Consider the following 22,236-nt stretch of genomic DNA (forward strand, 5'->3'; position numbering starts at 1 on the left):
AACTAGAATGATGCAACCTAATTTTCTCTACTCACTCCAACCTCGTGTAGAGGTAAGAGTGTATTAACATTATCAATGAATTAACATTACCAATGGCCAGACTCTCACATGGCTCTCAATCTAGCTAGGAAGGCAGTGCACATACCCAGAGTCCTGTGTTCAATAGGCGGGTTACACTGGATTCATTCTGAGGTTCCCTCTAGCTCCAAAAGTCTACGATATTGTAACTTCACAAAATCAATGCACATTCCCTGTCCACAAAGTTGCAATCTCAGCAATCCTGAGGCTGCTCCTTCCTCATCAGTCCCTTTCCCATTTACCGAAGTGCTAATTCCAAACACGTACTGTTGATCCCAAGCGCCGAGCCTGGTCTAGCCTCTCTCTTGCTCTCATCGCCAAGTCACCTGCTTCACATGTGCGCACACACAGTAACTTTGAGCCAACCTCAGTTTATCCAGCCAGCCAGCTATCCATCCATCCATCCAACATTCCATGAGCCTGACTATGATGCCAGTGTCTACTGTAATAGATACTAAAAATAAAAAGATGGATGACTTAGTCCATCCCCCCCAGAAGATCTACGTCTAATGGTATAAAGAGAAAAATTACAATAAAAAAGGAGGCAAATCTAATAAAGTATTATGTGTGCTCTTATAGAGTCAGGATAGGAAATGGTGGGGTTCAGAGGGAGAAAAGGTTCATCGGTTCTAACCAAAGGTGGGGTGGGGGTCGAAAAGTCTCTATACAAGGAAGGCAGAACAAGCCTAGTCCTCATCCCATCTCACCGCCAAACACCTTGGGAAAGAATAGCATGCCCTTGCTATGGAAACCGAGTGTTATGTGGCTTCTGTCTCCATCACTTGACTAAACAGAAATTCCCCTCACGTCGTTTTAAAATGGCAAAAATCCAATGCCCTTTACAATTCTTTTCCTATTTGACTTCTCTATGGTAATTATAGATGCACGCACATGTGCATCTATAATTATATAGTTCTGGCCCTTATTGCTCTATAGATGAAAAATCTGCACCTCTGAAACTCTCCTCTCTTCCAGCAGCTTCCTGGGTGCTGCTCTCCTTCGTGGCGCTCCTACTCCAATGGCTCTTTCTTCCATAGCAGGCCTGTGTGGGTCCCCTGAGCAAGGAGTTCAGCTGCAAGCACTTACTAGTCCCTCCCACACCTTCTCCAAGCCCTCAGCTCTCAGATTCCTCCTCTTCCCACACCTCCCTCCCAGTACAATCCAATCTCCCTCATAAATACCTCTTTGCCTTCTCTCCACTTCCAGAGCTCCTTGGCCCAGGGCCCATCGATTCTACTGATTTACTGCATCAGCCTCTTCCCGATACTCCTCACATCCACTCACCCTCCAGCCTGCTGCCAAAATGACCAGTGAAACATGCAAATCCAATTGTGCCACTCTTGTGCTCAGTAATGGTGCTACAAGACACAACATAAACTCCAGCCTCAACTTCTTCCACTTCCCTCAGGCCTCCAAAGTTATATCCAACAATGCTAGACAAGTACCTGACACACCCGACCCTCTCACAGCCTCTGCACCATTATTTCGGCCTGGAAGGTCTCTCCAGCCCTCCTACCCTCATCCCCATGGCACATTTCAATCATTCTTCTAACCCTAGTTCTTCTTTTAAATGCCTCCAGGTGCTTCAAGGAGGATTTGGCTAGTTCTTACCTTTGCTCCTATTGCCCTGTGCACATATAGGCAGTTGCCTACTATAATATATAACAAGTGTCTGAAAAACATGTTTACATATTATCATCTCAAAAGAAACACAGAAAGGAGCAGCAATCTCCTTGTATGTTATTGAAGAAAAGTGAGCCATCCTTTCCCAAAGAGCTAATTATAAAATCCCTACTTATGATTATTCACTATCTCCTCCTCAAATAACCCCATCCCACTGATTTCTTTTACTGTGAGGAGCCCCAGCAACCTTCACAGTTGCCTTAAACAGGCAAGGATGCACATGCTGGTGGGAAAGGCAGCCTCTAACCTCCCCGCTGCAGGGATAATGGCAATAACAGTAAATAATAGAGCCAGACACGGTTCTAAGCATTTTATACACTTCAACTCACTCCGTTCTCACAGTGACCCTATGAAGCGGTTACTATCATCATCATCGTCCCCTTTTTACTGACGAGAAAACTGAAGCTCAGAGGTGTTAAGGAACTTGCACGAAATGGCACATCTAGAAAGTGGATGAACCAGGATTCAAGCTCTGACAACACAGAGAACATAAAAATACAGTTCTTGGGAAAGCATAAAAGAGGAAAAGAGCTCCCCCTACTGGCTATAGATTGAATTTTCTTTTGTCACAACTGATAGCATGAGCACCTACCAACCAGGGGAGCCTTGTCTGAGTCACCAACCGGCTGAGTGAGTTTCAGCCGCACTATTTACTCTTCCACGTGTCACTCTGCTCAGGCATAGGTTCGGAGAAAACAGAAATCAGGTGTAAGTTCTCTTCTAGCTCTAAACTATTATGACTTTGAGATTCAGATTTCCCCCCTAAAAAATAGTTTTCTTTGCAATCACAAAGAAACATCTGTTTATTTCAAAGCCACACCAATTTCTCAGAAGTTGGAGGTTCAAAAACTATTACTGTACTTTCAAATATTACACAAACTTACAGTACATATAAGAATAAGCAAATTATGACAAAATGGAAAAATGACCCAGTGACAAGACACTTAAGAATTTTGAGAGTATGAGAGGAAACTGTTACTAAAATGTATTGTAAGCAATTATAATTCAGTTTCTTTTATCTAGTCATATTCTTACTAAGTTACTTCAGGGCACACCAAGCTGCTATATATGAAAAACATACCTAAATCTGTTTATCAACAATAACAAATTTGTGCCCAAAATTCACAAATTCACCAAAATCCAATTTTAAGGCAAATCTACCTTAATCTAAATGCTAACTACTTTATATATCAAGTATCTCAATAAAGCTGGAAAATGCAAATATCTATCAAAACAAATGAATTTATGTAAAAGGAACATGCACATCTGAGGTAAAAGGAAAAATGAAAAAAAAAATGCATCTAATTTTGGTTCCCCGCCAAAACCACAAAAAATACAGGGAAGATGTTTTTGTTTATCATCACCCACAACGACCAGGGGGAAAAAAGGAAGAAGCAGAGACACCAGCAACAGAATTTTGAAGCTGAAAAACCTACGGACAAGTAGAAACTGACTTAGCAGACCCTAGAAAGCTAAATCCCAATTGGCATGGGAAAGCTAAAACCCAACCTCTATTATACCACACAGTCCACAAAAGACTCAGAACAGGCAGCGAGGCTTGAAGAGGCTTAATAAGGAGACTCAGAGATAACTGTTGAAAGCAGTTGGCTCCCTCGGTCCCCTCCTCAACTTCATGAGGCTGAGCAATTATATACTCCTCTCCCATCCCTGAAAAAGTTTGAAGGTTTCATTTTTAATTTATTGATGAGAGACAGAGAGAGAGAGAGAGAGAGAGAGAGAGAGAGAGAGAGAGAGAGAGAAAGTGGAACAACAATTTGTTGTTCCACTTATTTATGCATTCATTGGTTGCTTCTTGTATGTGTCCTGACTGGAGAGCGAACTCGCAACCTTGGTATATCGGGACGATGCTCCAACCAAATGAGCTACCCAGCCAGGGCTGAAGGTTTCATTTTTGAAGAGGGTTGAAACAGAGAGTTGCTGAAAAAAAAGCTTACCTAAAACAGAAGGATTCAGTGACCATATGCATACCGTATTCTGAGACCCCAGGTCTTACCGCAGACCTTCACCATTCAAGCAGGTGAGAAGACCCTTCCCTGAGGAATCAGACCAGTCCCAGAAGAAATACCAGACAAGAATAAGAGCAGTTTTGAAAGTTTCTTCCCTCCCTGTGTAATCTATTTCCTCTAAATTGTTTTGTTCTGTTTGTCTTAGTCTCTATCATTAATTATCCTTAGCGCAAAAAAATATATATTGCATCTTTGAAACAAGAAGAGGATACAACTGTATAAAGAAAAACATCCAGCCCTGGCCAGTTTTTCTCAGTGGTTAGAGCGTTAGCCAGGGTTTGATTCCAGTCAAGGGCACGTACTTCATTCTTGCAGATTCGATCCCTGGCCCTGGGGGGACATGTGCTGGAGGCAACCAATCGATATGTCTCTCTCACATCGATGTTTCTCTCTCTTTCTCTTCCCCTCCCTTCCATTCTCTCTAAAAATCAATGGAAAAAATATCCTCGGATGAGGATTAACAAAAATCCAAATAACAATCCGCCAAATGGTCTTAATAACAGGATTGAAAAATAAAGTTGAGATAATCTCTGAAAAAGTAAAGAGAAGAGGAAAAGAGGGGGTAGAAAATAAGAAACAATAATATTACTGAACTAGTCCACAAGTTCTGACAGCCAAACAAAAGAATCACAGCAATGGGGGCAGGGAGAGGAAGGAGAGTATCTAAGAAATAATTCACGTACATTTTGCAGAACTGAAGGACATAAGTTGTCTGATTAAAAGAGCCTGTTTAGGCCCCAGCACAATGGGTGAAAACACACCCATACCAAGCAAGGTGATCGTGAATTTTAGGACACCAAGAAAAGAGATTCCATAAGCTTTCAAAGAGGAAAAACAAACAGTTCAGGACAAAGGATGACGAATCAGAATGGCTTCTGACTTCTCCCAAGTAAGAGTGGAAGCAAGAAGTCAATAGCACAGTTATTGTCAATCAAAGTGAGGACCTAATAAAGACATTTTCATTCCTACACAAGCCCTAAAAACTTGTGATGGGCAACAATATAAAAACAATAATCAAGAAAGAAGAAAATGCGAGAAGACAGGAAGCAAGAGATCCAACAGAGGAGAGTGACAAAGACAGCCTCCAGGAGAGGGAAGGGAGATCCCAGACACAGCACGGCCAGCCCAGACGGAGCAGAGTGGCTCAAGCGACACTTGTACTGAGAACAGTCACCCTGAGGTGCTTCCTGCTATTGCACCATCTTTCTCACATGAGGACACAATGCCCAGGGCTCTCATCTGTGTTCATCTCATGGCATGCTGATGAAGTGCCTGCTCTCCCTACCCCTCCATGTCCACAGAAGTGTTCGGCTCTGACCTACTTTTGAGAGCAACAGCAAGGTCATGGTGAGCTTTGAATCAAAAATAAAAAGCAGGCCACTCCCCCAGCCTAGCTGCTCATTCAGCAACTAGCCCTGGCAGATGCCACAGGATTCATTTATAACCTTGCCCCTGGCTCTCCCAGAAGGGGGTCTCTGTGCAGTCTCGGGGGAACCCAACCTCAGACTGTGTGACCCGAGACTGTTTATCTTTTGAGAGCTTTTATTAAACAGAGGTAACATTATCCTTCCCCTACAAACTAGGCTTGGGCTTGCTACTCAGTTTTTCCAAATTTTATGTTGCTTAGGAATACACACAGGAGATGGAAGAACGATAGAGAAGAGCAGGGGAATCCTATAAATAAAAGCCTAATATGCAAATTGTCCCCCCAATGGGAGTTCGACCAGGAGACCAGGAGGTCAATCGCTTGCTATGACATGTGCTGACCACCAGGGCAGGGGCATGGAACATGCCAGGCATCAGCGACCCTCTACGACCTCTCAGCAGCTACCTGGGACGGGGCTGACAGGGACGGAGATGCGGTGAGAATGCGGGTGTCCACCGAGCTCGCTCTCACTCCCCCCTGCTACACTCCATCGGGATGCCAGGGCTAGCACACGAGGGAAGCGCCCTCCTACCCCCCAGCCCAACCCCCGGGCTCAGGTGCCAGGCACCCGTGAGGAGCCCGCCCCACACCCACATGGCCTTTTCCCGGTGAGCCGGGCCACAGCCACTGGGACCGCAGGGGCCAGTCGGGTTCCCTGTGGGTTTGCACAGGAGCTGGTTTGCAAGGCCAGTAGGGAGAGAGCATGCTGCCCACCCAGCTTCCATGCAGCGCCGCTGGGTGGCCCAGTGGCCCACACGGTGCCCCGGCCCATGGTGTCTGGCTGCGCTCACCGCATCTCTGCGTGGGGACTCGGGTGCTGTGACTCAGGCGGACGGGGGCGCGTGGGGGCCTTGGGGCCCAGGTGCTGTCCAGGGCTCAGAGGTCAGCTGGGACCTGCCCTTCCACACCAGACACTCGCACTTCGATCGCCGGCCAGGCCTAGAGAATGTACCCATGCACAAATTTCGTGCACCGGGCCTCTAGTAATTAACATAAATGTGAGAGAGAGGAGATTTCAACCAGGAAGGCACACACGGGGACTTCTAACATGGCAGTAATATCTATTATTCAATCTTGATAAGTAGATATCCACATACATAGATCTTTGTTCAATTACTTTTAAAATAGATATGCATGTATTAGAATATTCTTTATGAGGATACACTCAATGATAAAAATATTTTAAGTAGTAAGTGAATTCCTGTTTAAATCAGTGAAATTGTTTTAGTATCTTAAAACACTAAAGGATCCCAAGAATATTATGCCCATAAACGTGAAAAATTATGTGACATGGGCAAATTCTATATAATTTCCCAAAACTAATACAAGAAGAAATAGAAAATACAAATGATCCTATCATTATTTTTGTTTAAAGTTGAATCCATAATTTCAGCCCTTCCTACAAAGAAAACATCAGACCAAATGTTTCGCTAGTGAATTCTAGCAAACATGAAGGAAATAATAACCCAGTCTAGCACAATGTCTTCCAAAGAATGGGAAAGGAGGGCACACTTTGTAACTTCTTTATGAGGCTCCCAAGCCCTGAAAAGAGCATTACAAGAAAGGAAAATTATAGGTTAATCTCACTCATAACATAGCCATAAAAATCATAAACAAAATATTAGCAACCAAATCCAGATTATATAAATATATATGTTGTTTAGGATTTTCCAAGAATGCAGAGAGGTTTTAACATTCAACAAAATATAAAAAATTCATCATATTATCTCACTACAGCAATAAAGTATATGATAAAAATTCATCATCTTAGCAAATTGGACAAGGAGATTCCTTAATTTTTTTTTTAAATATATTTTTATTGATTTCAGAGAGGAAGGGAGAGGGAGAGAGAGATAGAAACATCAATGATGAGAAAGAATCATTGATTGGCTGCCACCTGCATGCCCCACACTGGGGATTGAGCCTGCATGTGCCCTGACCAGGAATCGAACCTCCTGGTTCCTAGGTCTATGCTCAACCCCTGAACCACACAGGCCAGGGCAAAACTCCTTAATTTATTACAGGATTCCTACAGAAAACTTTTAGGAAGCATTGTATTTAATGGTGAAACATGAAAAGAAAACTTTCCCTCTTAGGTTGAACATAAACAAAAATTTTCATCTCATTGTCTCTACTCCTATTCAACATTATTCTAGAGATCCTAGCCAGTGCCCAGACTGAGAAAAAGACATTAAAGAATGATAAAGAAATCCAGCCCTGGTCTGTGTGGCTCAGTTAGTTAGAGCGCCATCCCGTGCACCGGAAAGTCAAGGGTTGGTTCCTGGTCAGAGCACATACCTAGGTTTGGAGTTTGATCCTGGTCAGGCGTATATGTTTCTCTCTCTCTCTCTCTCTCTCTCTCTCTCTCTCTCTCATCACTATCTCTATCTCTCGCTTGTTCTTTCTCCTTTCCTTCCTCTCTGAAGTCAATTAAAATTAATCTGTAAATCCATAAAACTAACAGTACTCACAGATGCTAAAGATTATATACTTAGAAACAAACTAATTTACGGATAATTAGAATAAAAAAAGAGAAAAAGTAGGATTACTAGATATAAGGTCAATGTGTAAAAACAACCATATTTAAATGTACTAGAAACAAAAAGAACATTAATTTTTAAAAAGATACCAATTTAAAAGAGCATCAAGAAATCTGAGCTACTTAAGAATAAATCTAGTAAAACCTATACGAAAGACCTCTACATAGAAAACTGTAAAACATTCAAATAAATTTTAAAACACCATATTTATAAATTGGAAGACTCCACATTGTAAAGATGTCAATTCACCCTCCAATGAGCCAATCATAACCAAAAGAATCTTGAAGAACAAGAGGTAAGACCCTATACTATCAGATAATAGGAGTTAACAGAAAGTGCAGTAAGCAAGACAGTGTTGTATTGGCCCAGGATAAACAAATAAGGCAAGACAGAATAAGAGCGCAAAAAGAGACTCAGATGCACTGGACACCTGATTTTATACAAGTAGAAGCCCGATGCATGAATTCGTGCACAGGTGGGGTCTCTCAGCCTGGCTGATGATTGGGGCCGGTTGGGGCTGGCTGGCCGGGGGGAGGGACCGCGTGAGTTTGGCTGTGGGAGCACACTGACCACCAGGGGGCAGCTCCTGCATTGAGCGTCTGCCCCCTGGTGGTCAGTGTGCGTGACAGCGACCGGTTGACCAGATGTTCAGTCAACAGGTCATAACGGTTGCTTAGGCTTTTATATATATAGACTAGAGGCCCAGTGCACAAAAATTTGTGCACTCGGGAGGGTCCCTCAGCCCAGCCTGTGCCCTCTTGCAGTCAGGGACCCCTCGGGGAATGACCACCTGCTGGCTTAGGCCCTTTCCCCCTGGGGATTGGGCCTAAGCTGGCAGTCAGAAATCCCTCTGGCAGCCCAGGAGCCCTCGTGGGATGTCCACTTGCCAGCAGGGAGCAGGCCTAAGCTGCAGTCGGACATCCTTAGCGCTGCTGAGGAGGTGGGAGAGGCTCCCGCCACCACCACTATGCTGGCAGCCGTCAACCTGGCTTGTGGCTGAGCAGAGCTCCCCCTGTGGGAGCACACTGACCACCAGGGGCATCTCCTGCATTGAGCGTCTGCCCCCTGGTGGTCAGTGTGTGTCATAGTGACCAGTAATTCCCATTCGCTCTGCTGTTAGGGTCAATTTGCATATTACCCTTTTATTATATAGGATAGAGGCCTGGTGCATGGGTGGGGCCGGCTGGTTTGCCCTGAAGGGTGTCCCAGATCAGGGTGGGGGTCCCGCTTGGGTGCCTGGCCAGCCTGGGTGAGGGGCTGATGGCTGTTTGCAGGCTGGCCACAGCCAGCCAGGGCAGGGGGAAGCTTGGCTTCCTCCATCGCCAGGGCAACCAAGCCTCCTGCTTGCTCCAGCTCGGTGGCTTCCGGCCGCCATCTTGGTTGGGTTAATTTGCATATAGTCGATCTGATTGGCCGGTGGGTGTGGCTTGGGCGAGGGGCTGGCCACAGCCCCTTCAGGGTAGGGGTCCCCGCTGGGGTGCCTGGCCAGCCTGGGTGAGGGGCTGATGGCTGTTTGCAGGCTGGCCACAGCCCTCAGCCACCCAAGATCCCAGTGGAGGCTGGCTGGAAGCAGGTATCTGGGATTTATTTAGCTTCTATAATTGAAACTTTGTTGCCTTTTGCGGAGGCCACAGCCAGCCAGAGCAGGCGGGAAGTCTGGAGTTTGATCCTGGTCAGGCGTATATGTTTGCCCATTGCCAGGGCAACCAAGCCTCCTGCTTGCTCCAGCTCCGTGGCTGCCGGCCACCATCTTGGTTGGGTTAATTTGCATATAGTCGCTCTGATTGGCTGGTGGGCGTGGGTTGGGCATAGCGAAGTTATGGTCAATTAGCATCTTTGTCTTTTATTAGTGTAGATGGCTCCCCAGAGCAATGATAAAAGGATGGTCTCTTCAATAAACAGGGCTGAGTCAATTAGATATCCATGTGGACAAAATGAAATAGGACTCCTATTTCATGTTACACAGCATAATGAATCAATTCCAGGTGGATCTAGATCTAGATATGAAAACAAAATAATAAAGCTTCTAGGAAATAATGTGGGAGAAATTCTTCATGAGTTTGCTATTGAAAGATTTCTTAAACAGGATAGAAAAAGTACCAGCCATAAAGGCAAAACTGGTTACATAATTTGTGGACCCCTTGTTCAAAAATTATTAAGAAATTTGAGAAAGCAACAGCAGAGTCCTAGCCAGTTTGGCCAATGGATAGAGCATCGGCCTGCAGACCAAAGGGTCCCAGGTTCAATTCTGGTCAAGGGCATGTACCTTGGTTGCAGGCTCATCCCCAGCCTGGGCCCTGGTCAGGGGATGCAGGAGGCTACCAATCGATGTGTTTCTCTCACATTGATATTTCTCTCTGTCTTTACCTCTCTCTACCACTCTCTCTAAAAAAAAAAAAATCAATGGAAAAGGTATTTGCAGCACATATATCTGACAAAGACTCATATTCAGAATACATAAACCTGAAAATTGTATTATGTCCTATGCATGTTACAAATTTCTTATTGTTCCAGCCATCTATAATAATAAAAGTGTAATATGCTAATTAGACTGGACGTCCTTCCAGACAAAGCCTGGGCTGCGAGGGAAGCCTGGGTCCCATGTGCCGGCGGCTGGAGGGAAGCCCGGGTCTCAGGTGCCAGAAGGAAGCCAGTGCTGGCAGCCGGGGGAAGGAAGGCCTACTCTTGCATGAATTTCATGCTTGGGCCTCTAGTCCTAAATAATACAAGCCTAATATGCTAAGTGTCCAGTTGTCTGGTCATCCGTTCAACCAATCAAAGCATAATATGCTAATGATATGCTAAGGCCGCTCAACCACTTGCTATGGCATGCACTGACCACCAGGGGGCAGACACTAACTGGTAGGTTAGCTTGCTGCTGGGGTCCGGCTGATCCGGACTGAGTGAGACGGGACCAGACATGCCCTGGAGCCCTCCCGAGATCCCTCCCTGGTTGGCCAACCTCCCACATCCCTCCCCGGCCTCGAACATGCACTGGTGGGGTCCCTCGGCCTGGCCTGTGCCCTCTCACAATCCGAGACCCCTCCGGGGATGTCAGAGAGCCAGTTTCAGCCCGATCCCACAGGCCAGGCCGAGGGACCCTACTGGTGCATGAATCCGTGCACCAGGCCTCTAGTATTCTAATAATATTACAGATGTATCAATTAATGGCTAAGAAATAGAACCCTCTTGTCACAATTTATGGTAGAAAGAGTGGACTTTTGAGATAGCTATCTTCAAATTCCATCTCAACCACTTATCTATGAGACTTTAGCAAATTAAACTTTCTGATTCTCAGTTTCCTAACACAATGTGCCTAAAGATACATACTTTATTTGAATTGCTATGAGAGACAAAACCAACATTTTGGCAGAAAGCAGGTATATAATGAATGGTTACAGCTGCTGCCATTCTTATTAACTTTATTTTTTTAAATATTTTTATTGATTTCAGAGAGGAAGAGAGAGGGAGAGAGAGATAGAAATATCAATGGTGAGAGAGAATCATTGATTGGCTGCATCCTGCATGCTCCCTACTGGGGGCTGAGCCCGCAACTCGGGCATGTGCCCCTGACCGGAACAGAACCGAGGACCTTTCAGTCCACAGGCCGACGCTCTATTTACTGAGCCAAACCAGCTAGGGCATTGATTTTATTATTAATATTAAACTGGTTATACCATGATTATCCTTAGATGAATGGATAAACATTCTGCTCTTCTATGAGGCAAGTTTTGATCCTGCTTTTCTTATTCCCACCTGTTTTAAAATAAATGTTTTCTACCATAAGGCTTAGTGTAGGAAACTATAAAGTCTACATAGTTATATCATCTGTGTTAGAAATAAAAATGACCTAGTCATTTTGGTTCATAATCCACACTTACTTATGATTCTTATTTCAAAATTACTATACCCCTTTAATTTATCAACAGGAAATAACCCATTTTAATAAACATTAAAATAGTTTTATTCCTCAGCAAGTTATGGAAGGAGGAAAGTCACTCATGGAAAGAACTATAAGCACTGAATCCATGTGGGGAGAAAAAGGTCATCTGGATTTTTGCATGTTAAATGTAAATGAGTCAACATGTATGCGGTATTTGAATGCATCATTGCCAATCACTACTAAAATGAAAGCTCAGTGTGACAGTTAAATCTCAATTCTTCAGAACTCTAATTGTTATTATTGGACCTTGAGGAAAGAGGCAAAAAGTGCAACTACTAGAAGCAGACATTTACTCACAAAACATCTAACCTCTGGAGATCTAAAAGGGACTTAAAAGAACCGCCTAATCAAATTTCTAACACCGTCTATCTACATCATAAAACAGTATCATATGATGAAAATGATCATTTTGATGCACCGTTATTCCTTAAGTCAACAAAAACTATTCTGTTCGATTTAACAGAGTCTTATTACCAAGGTGAGACTTGAACTCCCAAGGAAAAGAGCCATTAACCCTATATTGTCTGAAATGCAAAACCATGTCTAGAATTAAAGAGACAAACCCTAAAGTACATGAGAAGAGTGCATTCCCCAATTTACAAGTTAAACTGATGCTTATGGACACATTTTTCTACAAGACATAAATGCTGGTCCTTTCATCAGGCAAGTAGCTTCAAATCCTAAATGACTCAGTCCCTGGTAATCATCAGCCCACGGTCCTGTGCCAGCCTGACATTCCTCTCGGTCTCCTGACACTGGCTCCATCTCCCCGATGCTTTCCCACACATCCACACTCTGCTTACCACAAAGAGCACTTACCACTTAGTGCTTTTAACTTCTGATACAAGCAACAATAAGGGGTAGGTGAAAACACAATTGTGAAAAGAGAAATATCAGAATCAAAACTTTCATCTTAAAATAAAAGAGGAAAATAATAACATATTTACTGTTATTTGTGAATCAATCAGAATCCATGGAAAAATAGCAGATACCGATAATGCATGCCAATGTTTTATAGATAGACATAGATATAAACACATCTATATATCTATACCGTCCTCCTTCGCTAGCTATTTCAGACAAGTGCCTGGCTTTGGAGAAAACTCTATTCAAAAACAGTCTACTCAACACCCAGCCCATGTGGCTCAGTGGTTGAGCACTGACCCACGAACCAGGAGGTCACGCTTCAATTCCCAGGCAGGGCACATGCCTGGGTTGTGGGCTCCACCCCCAGTAGGGGTTGTGCAGGAGGCAGCCAAGCCGATGATTCTCTCTCATCATTGATGTATCTATCTCTCTCTCTCCCTCGCCCTTCCTCTCTCTGAAATCAATTAAAATATATATACCTTTAAAAAAAAGTCTACTCAACTACATTCCTGTTTCTCATATGGACCATTATGTCATTACGATAATCAAGCAGCATTGTATTAATACACATTAGGTTGAAACCTTCTTTAGTAAACAGCAAGAAGAATAATTTAGGGATAACAAACAGTGATATAATAAAAAAGGAGGAAGAAAACTTAGAACTGTCTTTTAATAATAAACATAAGAATAGAATGTAACCATTAATGTAATCTAAAACTAACCACGCCCTGAAAATTGTTTTATGGAAAGAAACACATCTTAGTTTGGAATTAAAATTAAAGTGACTCTAGGAAGTGTCACTTTACATGTAAAATGTGACAGAGTAAAGGAACAGGAAGAGGCAACTTTCACATGCACCTATAAAGTTGCCACAGGTGTTTTAGCAAAACACTTTGTTGGTGCCTATATTTACCATACCTGAACATACTGTTCTGCCATGCTGCATGTTAATAAAGAATACAAAACAAAAATAGGGAAATGTTAGCAGAATAAAACATAAAATGACTGCATGGAGAATTACAAAATTAATTCACAAGCTTTTATCTGGTATTTGACATGCATTAGCAATTTAACATTTTTTAACTCAATTAACAAACCATGCATCTCTTAGTTATAACCAGCTTACCTACTAGATGGGTTTGTTAAAATATTTTGTCCTTTTCAGGACTCAGAGCAAGTTGTAAGGTCCTGTTACAGGAGTTTCCTTTTAAATCAGTTTTTAATTCACTTATTAAGCACAAAGAGAATACGAAAACAAAGATATGCCTTTTAGGTTGTATCTATTGGGTACTGTTTTTAGAATAAAGATTTTTGTCATTGTGTAGCATCATGTAAAAATAACCAATGTCACAGTGAAGTGCTGCTGCAAATAGAGAATAAGAAAACTAAGTTTGAAAAAAAAAACTAAGTTTGTAACCTCAGACATGCAAAATACATTTTAACTGAAAAAAACCAGGAAGCTGTACGAGTTGTTGGTAGTTCTTAGTTCCGAGGGGATAAATTTCCATTTAAAACTTTTCAACAGATTCAAAAACACAACGACTATTGACTCAGCTCACTACCATTCCAGTCGCATGTGGCAAAAGGGCTAACCCCACTCCAGCACTTACTTCTCTTCTGTGACACGGCCTGCAAGCACGCCGTCACAATATCGCAGTTCTTCTGGACTTTATGCAGAAGCCGATCTTTCTGCTTCAGCTGCCGCAGTAACTTCGCCGACTGAATGCCAATTCTGTACTTAAGCTCTCGGAGAATCGTCTTCAGTTCATTAGTGTCTATTAGAAAAGAAGATTTAAAATAGAACAATAAACACCCTGAGAGGAATGAAAATGCCGACATGATACTAATCGTAAGATAATTATCTAGAATCTAGAACATCCATGCAGGTAATTCTGGGTTCTCACTCAGTATTCAGTTAAGATATTCTGATCAAATAAGTCACTCATCCATTTCTTGCCCTGTCAATGAGACAAATACCGTAAAATAAATTTTATCCACCTGTAATATATAAGCAAGACTCTTAACTTTTACCATATTTAGCTCTGGTTGCAAATTTGCCTTTCATAGCTTGAAAACTGGCTATATTTGGTATCATCAATGTACTTAGAGACCAAGCTGCAAGAAAATAATCTTTTCGAGTCTGTTGCATCAAAGATAGACTTGATAAATATTTTGTTGTTGTTGTTAGTCCTCACTGAAGGATATTTTTCCATTGATTTTTAAAGAGAGTGGGAGGGAGGGAGTTTGGGGAGAGACAGAGAGAGAGAAACATCAATGTGAGAGAGAGACATTGATTGTTTACCCCCCGCACGGGCCCCAACCACGACCTGGGATCAAGCCTGCAACTGAGGCGCCTGCCCTTGCCCAGAATTGAACCCATGACCCTTCAGTCTGCTCTATCCCACTGAGCCAAACCAGTTAGGGCCTGATAAGTATTTTTTAAAGTATTCACCTTTGTTTGTAAATAATCAGTCAAAAGTAAATACTACTACCACATTTTCTAATGCAGATATATGTGAAAATACTGTTTTCGTTTTAAATATACAGTTTTCCAATAGCTTGAATATTAGGTACAATATCTCATCTTCGAAACTCAGTAATTTTTCAAATGTGCAGAAAGTAAATTTCCTTTAAATGAATAAATTAAAAATAATTCTATATTCATAAAGCTAATATTCTCAACAGCAGTTTTCTGCAAGTGAAAAAAAGACTTGGGAATCAGAGATGTCAACAGTCTTTATGTGAGTGACCATTACAATTTGGGAGTGTTGTTTGCCACTCCTGACATTACCGTCAGTCATTACAGTGTGAACAGCCAGGCAGGAAAGCCTTCTGCTCAGCTTGGCACTGGCTAGGCCCTCAGCAGAGGTCCTGTGTGGGGGTTGGATCTACTCAAGTTGAAAATGATTTGGAGAAACTAGGCAGGATCAGAAGAGAACAAAAGTAAGAAAAGTACTTCGGAGGTCAGAGGAAGTGAACTTTTTGAGTCAGTATAAGAGAAGTGCAGGGCGTTGCTTTAACCTCTGTCATAGCTGACCACGTCATTTGGAAAATGCTAATTGACCTTGAGTGAACAAGAACTTCCTTTGGACCAACCAACTATCTGTGTGATCTTAGGCAAGGTCGTGCTCAAAGACTCAAATTATGCTTAGAAAACTAGATTATTCTGAGAAACAAATGTGAATACTCTCTATAAACATTAACGTAAATAGCACTAAAATAAGAAGAAGGAATGTCTATGAAGAAGAGAACACAGACCAGTTATTTCTCTCACCCTGAGTTCAAACACGGTGGCATGTCATGGGAAATCAGAGCTCACTTAGGTTAAATGAAGCTTCTAAGAATGGTCAACTATGAGAACCAGCTACCAGAGGAGATCAGAGGCTCTTCATTCTTAGATTCCTTCAGAGAGAGCAGGTAGCCTTTCTTTGAATGTTTAAAATTTTTCCTTCTAGGGCAGCGGTTCTCAACCTGTGGGTCGCGACCCCTTTGGGGTCGAAGGACCCTTTCACAGGGGTCGCCTAAGACCATCCTGCATATCAGATATTTACCTTACGATTCATAACAGTAGCAACATTACAGTTATGAAGTAGAAAAGAAAATTTTATGGCTGGGGGTCACAACATAAGGAACTGTATTTAAAGGGCCAGAAGGTTGAGAACCACTGTTCTAGGGGGTAGGACTATCATCTTGCATTTAAATTATACTTTCTTCCCACAAAACAGTCATTTTTCAGCGACTCTTAAGGTACCTACAGCTCTGTGGGTCTCTGAATTATAGGTGTTGTCCAATATGGGAAAATCTTCTGAGTTCAGTTTGGAAACCTACAGCATGATTTGCTGGTATACAAGCATCCCAAAGACAGGAATAAAGTCTTCTTTACAACTTTGTATGCCCCACGGCATCAGCTACAGCTCCTACCACAGTTTTAAATAAATAGGAAAAATGAGATCATCAAGTGACAAACAATGGACAATTTTCTTTCTAAGGAATCCCAATGTATATAATAAATATTATTATTATATCTAACACTTATTGAGCACGCTATACACATTAACTTATATAATTCTCAGTACAGTCCTGTGAAGTAGGTATTATTATTATCCCTACTTATAAGTGAGAGAAATGAGACAGAGAGGTTAAATAGCTTGCCTGAGGTCCCACTGTTAGTAAGGAACAGTAGCAGGATATCAGCTTAAGCATTTGACTCCAAAGTTCATCCCTTAATGAAAACACTGAGAAGAGTGTAGATTTCCTGAGAAACCATTTTGGTGCCTCAAAAAATAAAGGACCCACACATGCAAAATATGTAAAAATAGGTGCTACATCGATGCTACAGCAAAATCTCTAACAGAAAAAAAGGGAGAGTTAATACACAGTTTATCTGCATTATATGAGACTCCTACTAGGTACTATGTTGATTTTTTTTTTTTACCCTGAAAAAAAAACAAACCAGGTAACCTAATAAGCTGTAAAATTAAGCAGATAGCTGTTTCCATCACCTGATTATTTTTTTCTTAGTACTCTAATGATGTTTATTGATAAAGGTGGAAGGGGCATGGCTATTAGAATATGGTATCTTTTTTTAATATATATTTTATTGATTTTTTACAGAGAGGAAGGGAGAGGGATAGAGAGTTAGAAACATCGATGAGAGAGAAACATCGACCAGCTGCCTCCTGCACACTCCCTACTGGGTATGTGCCCGCAACCAAGGTACATGCCCTTGACCGGAATTGAACCTGAGACCCTTGAGTCCTCAGGCCAACGCTCTATCCACTGAGCCAAACCGGTCAGGGCTAGAATATGATATCTTGTTCATCCTAACAGGGGTGACTGCAAGAAAAGATTAACAAGCAACTAACCATGCACTAAGCCTGAGACCTGGGCAAAGCGACTCTTATATATCTTAAGAATGATTACTATAGAAAACTGTGGTACATCTACACAATGGAATACTACGCTGCTGTAAAAGAGAAGAACTCTTAACATTTGCAACAGCATGGATGGAACTGGAGAGCATTATGCTAAGTCAGTGGTTCTCAACCTTCCTAATACCTCGACCCTTTAATACAGTTCCTCATGTTGTGGTGACCCCCAACCATAAAATTATTTTCGTTGCTACTTCATAACTGTAATTTTGCTACTGTTATGAATCGTAATGTAAATATCTGATATGCAGGATGTATTTTCATTGTTACAAATTGAACATAATTAAAGCATAGTAATTAATCACAAAAACAATATGCAATTATATATTCAATATGTGTTTTTCGATGGTCTTAGGCGACCCCTGTGAAAGGGTCATTTGACCCTCAAAGGGGTCGCGACCCACAGGTTGAGAACCACCGTGCTAAGTGAAATAAACCAGTCAGAGAAAGATAAATATCACATGATCTCACTCATTTGTGGAATATAATGAACAACATAAACTGATGAACAAAAATAGAACCAGAGTCATAGAAGCATTGAACAGACTGTCCAGCCTATGAGGGAAGGCAGGGGGTGAGGGGGTAAGAAATCAACCAAAGGACTTGCATGCATGCATATGAGCATAACCAATGGACACAGACAGGGGGTTGAGGGGTGAGGGCATGTGCTGGGGGGTGGGGGCGGCCAGGGAGTGGTCAATGAGGGAAAAAGGAGACTTATGTAATACTTTAAACAATAAAGAATTTAAATTTTAAGAAAAAAGAATGATTACTACAGTGGTCACTTGTTTGAAATCCACTTGCAAAGCTGTACTGTTACTTCTTTAAAAATTAGCTTGCCATATTTCCTCCTCCAAAAGGAAATTACTAATCCTCCAAATCTGCTCGGTAATGAAAAGCCAAATCATAATTCTTCAAAATTGATTTTGTTGGATTCTAAAAGAACGATTGCCCTGCGGAACTCTAGGCATAAACAGACACTCGCTGGGTGAACAGCCAAATAATTGTATCAAATGTAATGGCACAACTCCAGCCAAGTCCCAGGCAGGGGGAGGAAGGTGGAAGTCGTTTGTAACAATCAGCTGGGAAAAAATCTTCACTGGGAAGCCAAAAGAGGAAGCTGAAAGCTGTTTACATAGATTTGAGAAAGCAGACAGATTTATTCCTTTTCTGGTTAGTTTTTTTTTTTTTCTTTTCTTTTGTTTTCTAGCAACAGCTAGTCTGATTTTTCAATTAGAGGAGACAGGATGTTATTATCGTAGGCATCCTCTCTTTCCCCTCTCTCCTGGTAGTTTAGCACAAGGACATGAATTCAAGAACTGTTGTGGTTTAGCATGTTTTCCACACCTCACTTCATTTTGTAAATTGAAGTCATGACATACCTATTTAAAAAAAGACAACTGTAATAATTGTGTTAGTGCCTGAAGGGCAAACTACTTATTAGCGGTTGAGGGGGGATCTCAATTAGGACATAGCATCAGAGTCTGATAACAAAAGAAACAACAAATTCTCCTCTCCCCCTGAAAACCAAGGCCATTTTCAGATGGCCTCTCCAACTGATAATGTCAACATTCTCCAAGTGCTAATGCCAACACCCTAGGGCCCTCCACTAATGAAAAGTCCACCTAGTGAGCTTCTTGAAACCAGACGTTCCGGCAGAAATGGAATTCACACGTTCTGCTTAGAAACCGAATTATGGAATTATTCTGCCTCGCTAGTTAAACACTATCCCAGTAGTGTGGCCAGGGAGGCGCATTATTTAAACCAGTGGTTCTCAACCTTCCTAATGCCGCGACCCTTTAATACAGTTCCTCATGTTGTGGTGACCCCCAACCATAAAATTATTTTCGTTGCTACTTCATAACTGTAATTTTGCTACTGTTAAAGCATAGTGATTAATCACAAAAACAATATGTGTTTTCCGATGGTCTTAGGCGACCCCTCTGAAAGGGTCATTCGACCCCCAAAGGGGTCGCGACCTACAGGTTGAGAACCGCTAATTTAAAATAAAAAATTAAAAAATTAAAAAAGCCCCCAGATGCCTCACTGCCCCCAGCGCCCTAAGTCACTTCACGTGTACTTATCAGAAACTCCAAACCTGTCCTAACAGCTGTTCTGGCGACATTAGACCCTGGACTGCCCCTCCCCTTGGAGCCTCCACAAACACATGGGGCGGGGTGGAGACCGCTGCTGCCACGCCAACAACGGAGGCTCCACTCCACGGCTCGAAGGGGATGCGGGTCGGGGAGGCGATAAGAAATACGTCTAGTCGTGTTCCGTGACACTGTGGACGCCAGCGACCCATCAATGGAGACACCCCGAACTTAACATCTGTGCGCTAGACGGCTCAGTCCGGGTGCGCACAGGCGGGCGCGCAGGGCTGGGGGCTGCGGCCGCTCCCCCTCCGGCAGGCCCGCCCCTCGGCAGGAACCCCCTCCGGCAGCCCCCCGTCCCCTCACCTTTCTGCCGCAGGTACAGGCGCTGGTGCTGCTGGCTCGGCCGCTCCCGCAGCTCCTGCAGCTCCCGGGAGTCGCCGCGCCCGCCCAGGACCACGTCGGAGCCCGAGGCCTCGGTGGAGCTGTCGAGGCTGTCCCGGCGCCGCTGGAGGCCCCCGGGCCCGCGGCCCCCGCCGGCCGCCTCCTCCTCCTCGGTGCAGCTGTACAGCTCGGTGAGCAGCCCGCTCACCAGGGACGCCGTGCGGCTGGTCCGCCCGCCCCGCCGCTCGCCGGGCTCCGCGTCCTCCTCGCCCTCCCAGGGATCCTGGGGGTCCGGCGGCAGCCCCGCGGCGGGCGCGCCCCGCAGGGGTGGAGCCGGGGGCCCGGCAGGAACCGCTTCCTCCACGACGTCCTCCGGCCTGGCCTCAGGCTCCGGGCGCCGGGTCGGGCCCCCGCCCGTGGGAAGGACCTCCATAGCCCGCGGCGTGGTGCGCGGCGCCCGGCTCCCGCCGCTCCCGCCGCTCCCCGCCGGCCGCCTGCCAGTTCCGGGAGGAGGCGCGGCCTCTCGCCCGCGGGGTGCCCTCGGCCGGGCGCCAAGCCGGCGAGCTCCGGATCCCCAAGGCGGCTAACCTCCCCCCACTGCTTCCCTCCCCTCTCCGGGCTGGCATCCGAGTCGCCGGCCCTGGGCTCGGAGCGGGAGGAGAGCCGGCGGCCACGCCGTTGGGCTACCTGGGGACACCTGCAGCAGGTGAGGCCCGGCTCCGGCCCGCGGGGGCAGGGCGCTCTGGCGCTGCCACCTTCACCTTCAAGCACGTGACTTAACTCCAACGGGGAGCAACTCCTACATCCAATTGGAAATAATGCCGGCAGCGTTCTCAACGCCAACCAGTAGGCAGAGGCGGGGAGCTCCCTTCTCCACATCCCGGGGCACAGTGCCCAGCCCTTCTCACCTTCCCGCCAGACTTGGGTGCCTTTCAAGGTGTTCTTAGCTAGATTCTGATAACCTTCCTGAAGCGCTGACATATACTTCAGATTTAATAGCGCTGTGAACTCCTTCCTCCAGCGATAAAGTACTGGGTTAAGGACAACTAATTCCCTGGCACCAGACCTAACAGAATGAGGATTTAATGCCCAAGAGATAACCACACTAATAATAAATTGATGTCGCTGATTTTGACAGTAAACAAACGTTTACATGATATCCTGAGAGATGTATGTTTATGGTAGGCCTCAATAGAACGCTGAGGTACCCTTCCACTGTAGATATTTTCACAAATCTATCTAATCTAATAAAAGACAAACATGCAAATTGACTGTACTTTTGCTACGCCTTAAGCCACATCCACCAGCCAATCAGAGCAACTATATGCAAATTAACCCAACCAAGATGGTGGCCAGCAGCCATGGAGCTGAAGCAAGCAGGAGGCTTAGTTTCTCCAGTGATGGAGGAAGCCAAGCTTCCCAGTCGGCTCTGAGCTCCACTGAAGACAACAAAGTTTCAATTATAGAAGTTTCAATTAAATCCCAGAATAAAAAAAAAAGAAAAAAAGAAGAGGCTGGGAGCTTCCATCGCTGGGGAGATTGGCCAGCCTGAAAACGGCCCTCAGCCCCTCACCCAGACTGGCCAGGCACCCCAGTGGGGACCCCCACCCTGAAGGGGGTGTGACCAGCCTGCAAACAGCCATCAGCCCCTCACCCAGGCTGGCCAGGCACCCAAGCGGGACCCCCACCCTGACCCAGGACACCCTTCAGGGCAAACCAGCTGGCCCCCACCCGTGCACCAGGTCTCTATCCTATATAATAAAAGGGTAATATGCAAACTGACCCTAACAGCAGAACGACTGGGAATGACTGGTCACTATGACACACACTGACCACCATTGGGCAGACGCTCAATGCAGGAGCTGCCACCTGGTGGTCAGTGCACTCCCACATGGGGGAGCTCTGCTCAGCCACAAGCCAGGCTGATGGCTGCCAGTACAGTGGTGGTGGTAGGAGCCTCTCCCACCTCCTCAGCAGCGCTAAGGATGTCTGACTGCAGCTTAGGCCTGCTCCCTGCTGGCAAGTGGACATCCCCCAAGGGCTCCCGGGCTGCCAGAGTGATGTCTGACTGCCAGCTTAGGCCCAATTCCCTAGGGAGCAGGCCTAAGCCAGCAGGTGGTCATCCCCCAAGAGGTCCCAGACTGTGATAGGGCACAGGCCAGGCTGAGGGACCCCCCCCCCCCCAAGTGCACAAATTTTTGTGCACCGGGCCTCTAGTATCTACACTAATAAAAGAGAAACATGGTAATTAGCATACGACCCCT

General features: G+C 44.5%; 1 protein-coding gene across 1 annotated transcript in view; it reads right to left on the reverse strand.

Annotated features, from left to right (window-relative positions):
• TBC1D30 (TBC1 domain family member 30) overlaps positions 1–20,405 on the reverse strand; it is an 86,059-nt gene extending 65,654 nt beyond the window's left edge. Inside the window, exons 1-2 of the mRNA XM_070409797.1 lie at positions 19,955–20,405; positions 14,175–14,339 (exon numbers count right to left, since the gene is read on the reverse strand). Of these exons, the coding sequence (XP_070265898.1) occupies positions 14,175–14,339; positions 19,955–20,405 (616 nt within the window). The remainder of the gene's footprint in view (positions 1–14,174; positions 14,340–19,954) is intronic.
• Positions 20,406–22,236: the final 1,831 nt, after the last annotated feature.

This window comes from Myotis yumanensis, unplaced genomic scaffold (genome assembly GCF_028538775.1).
Source record: "Myotis yumanensis isolate MYYU_CA2020_CCGP unplaced genomic scaffold, mMyoYum1.0.hap1 SCAF_3, whole genome shotgun sequence".
NCBI classification, from domain to species: domain Eukaryota; kingdom Metazoa; phylum Chordata; class Mammalia; order Chiroptera; family Vespertilionidae; genus Myotis; species Myotis yumanensis.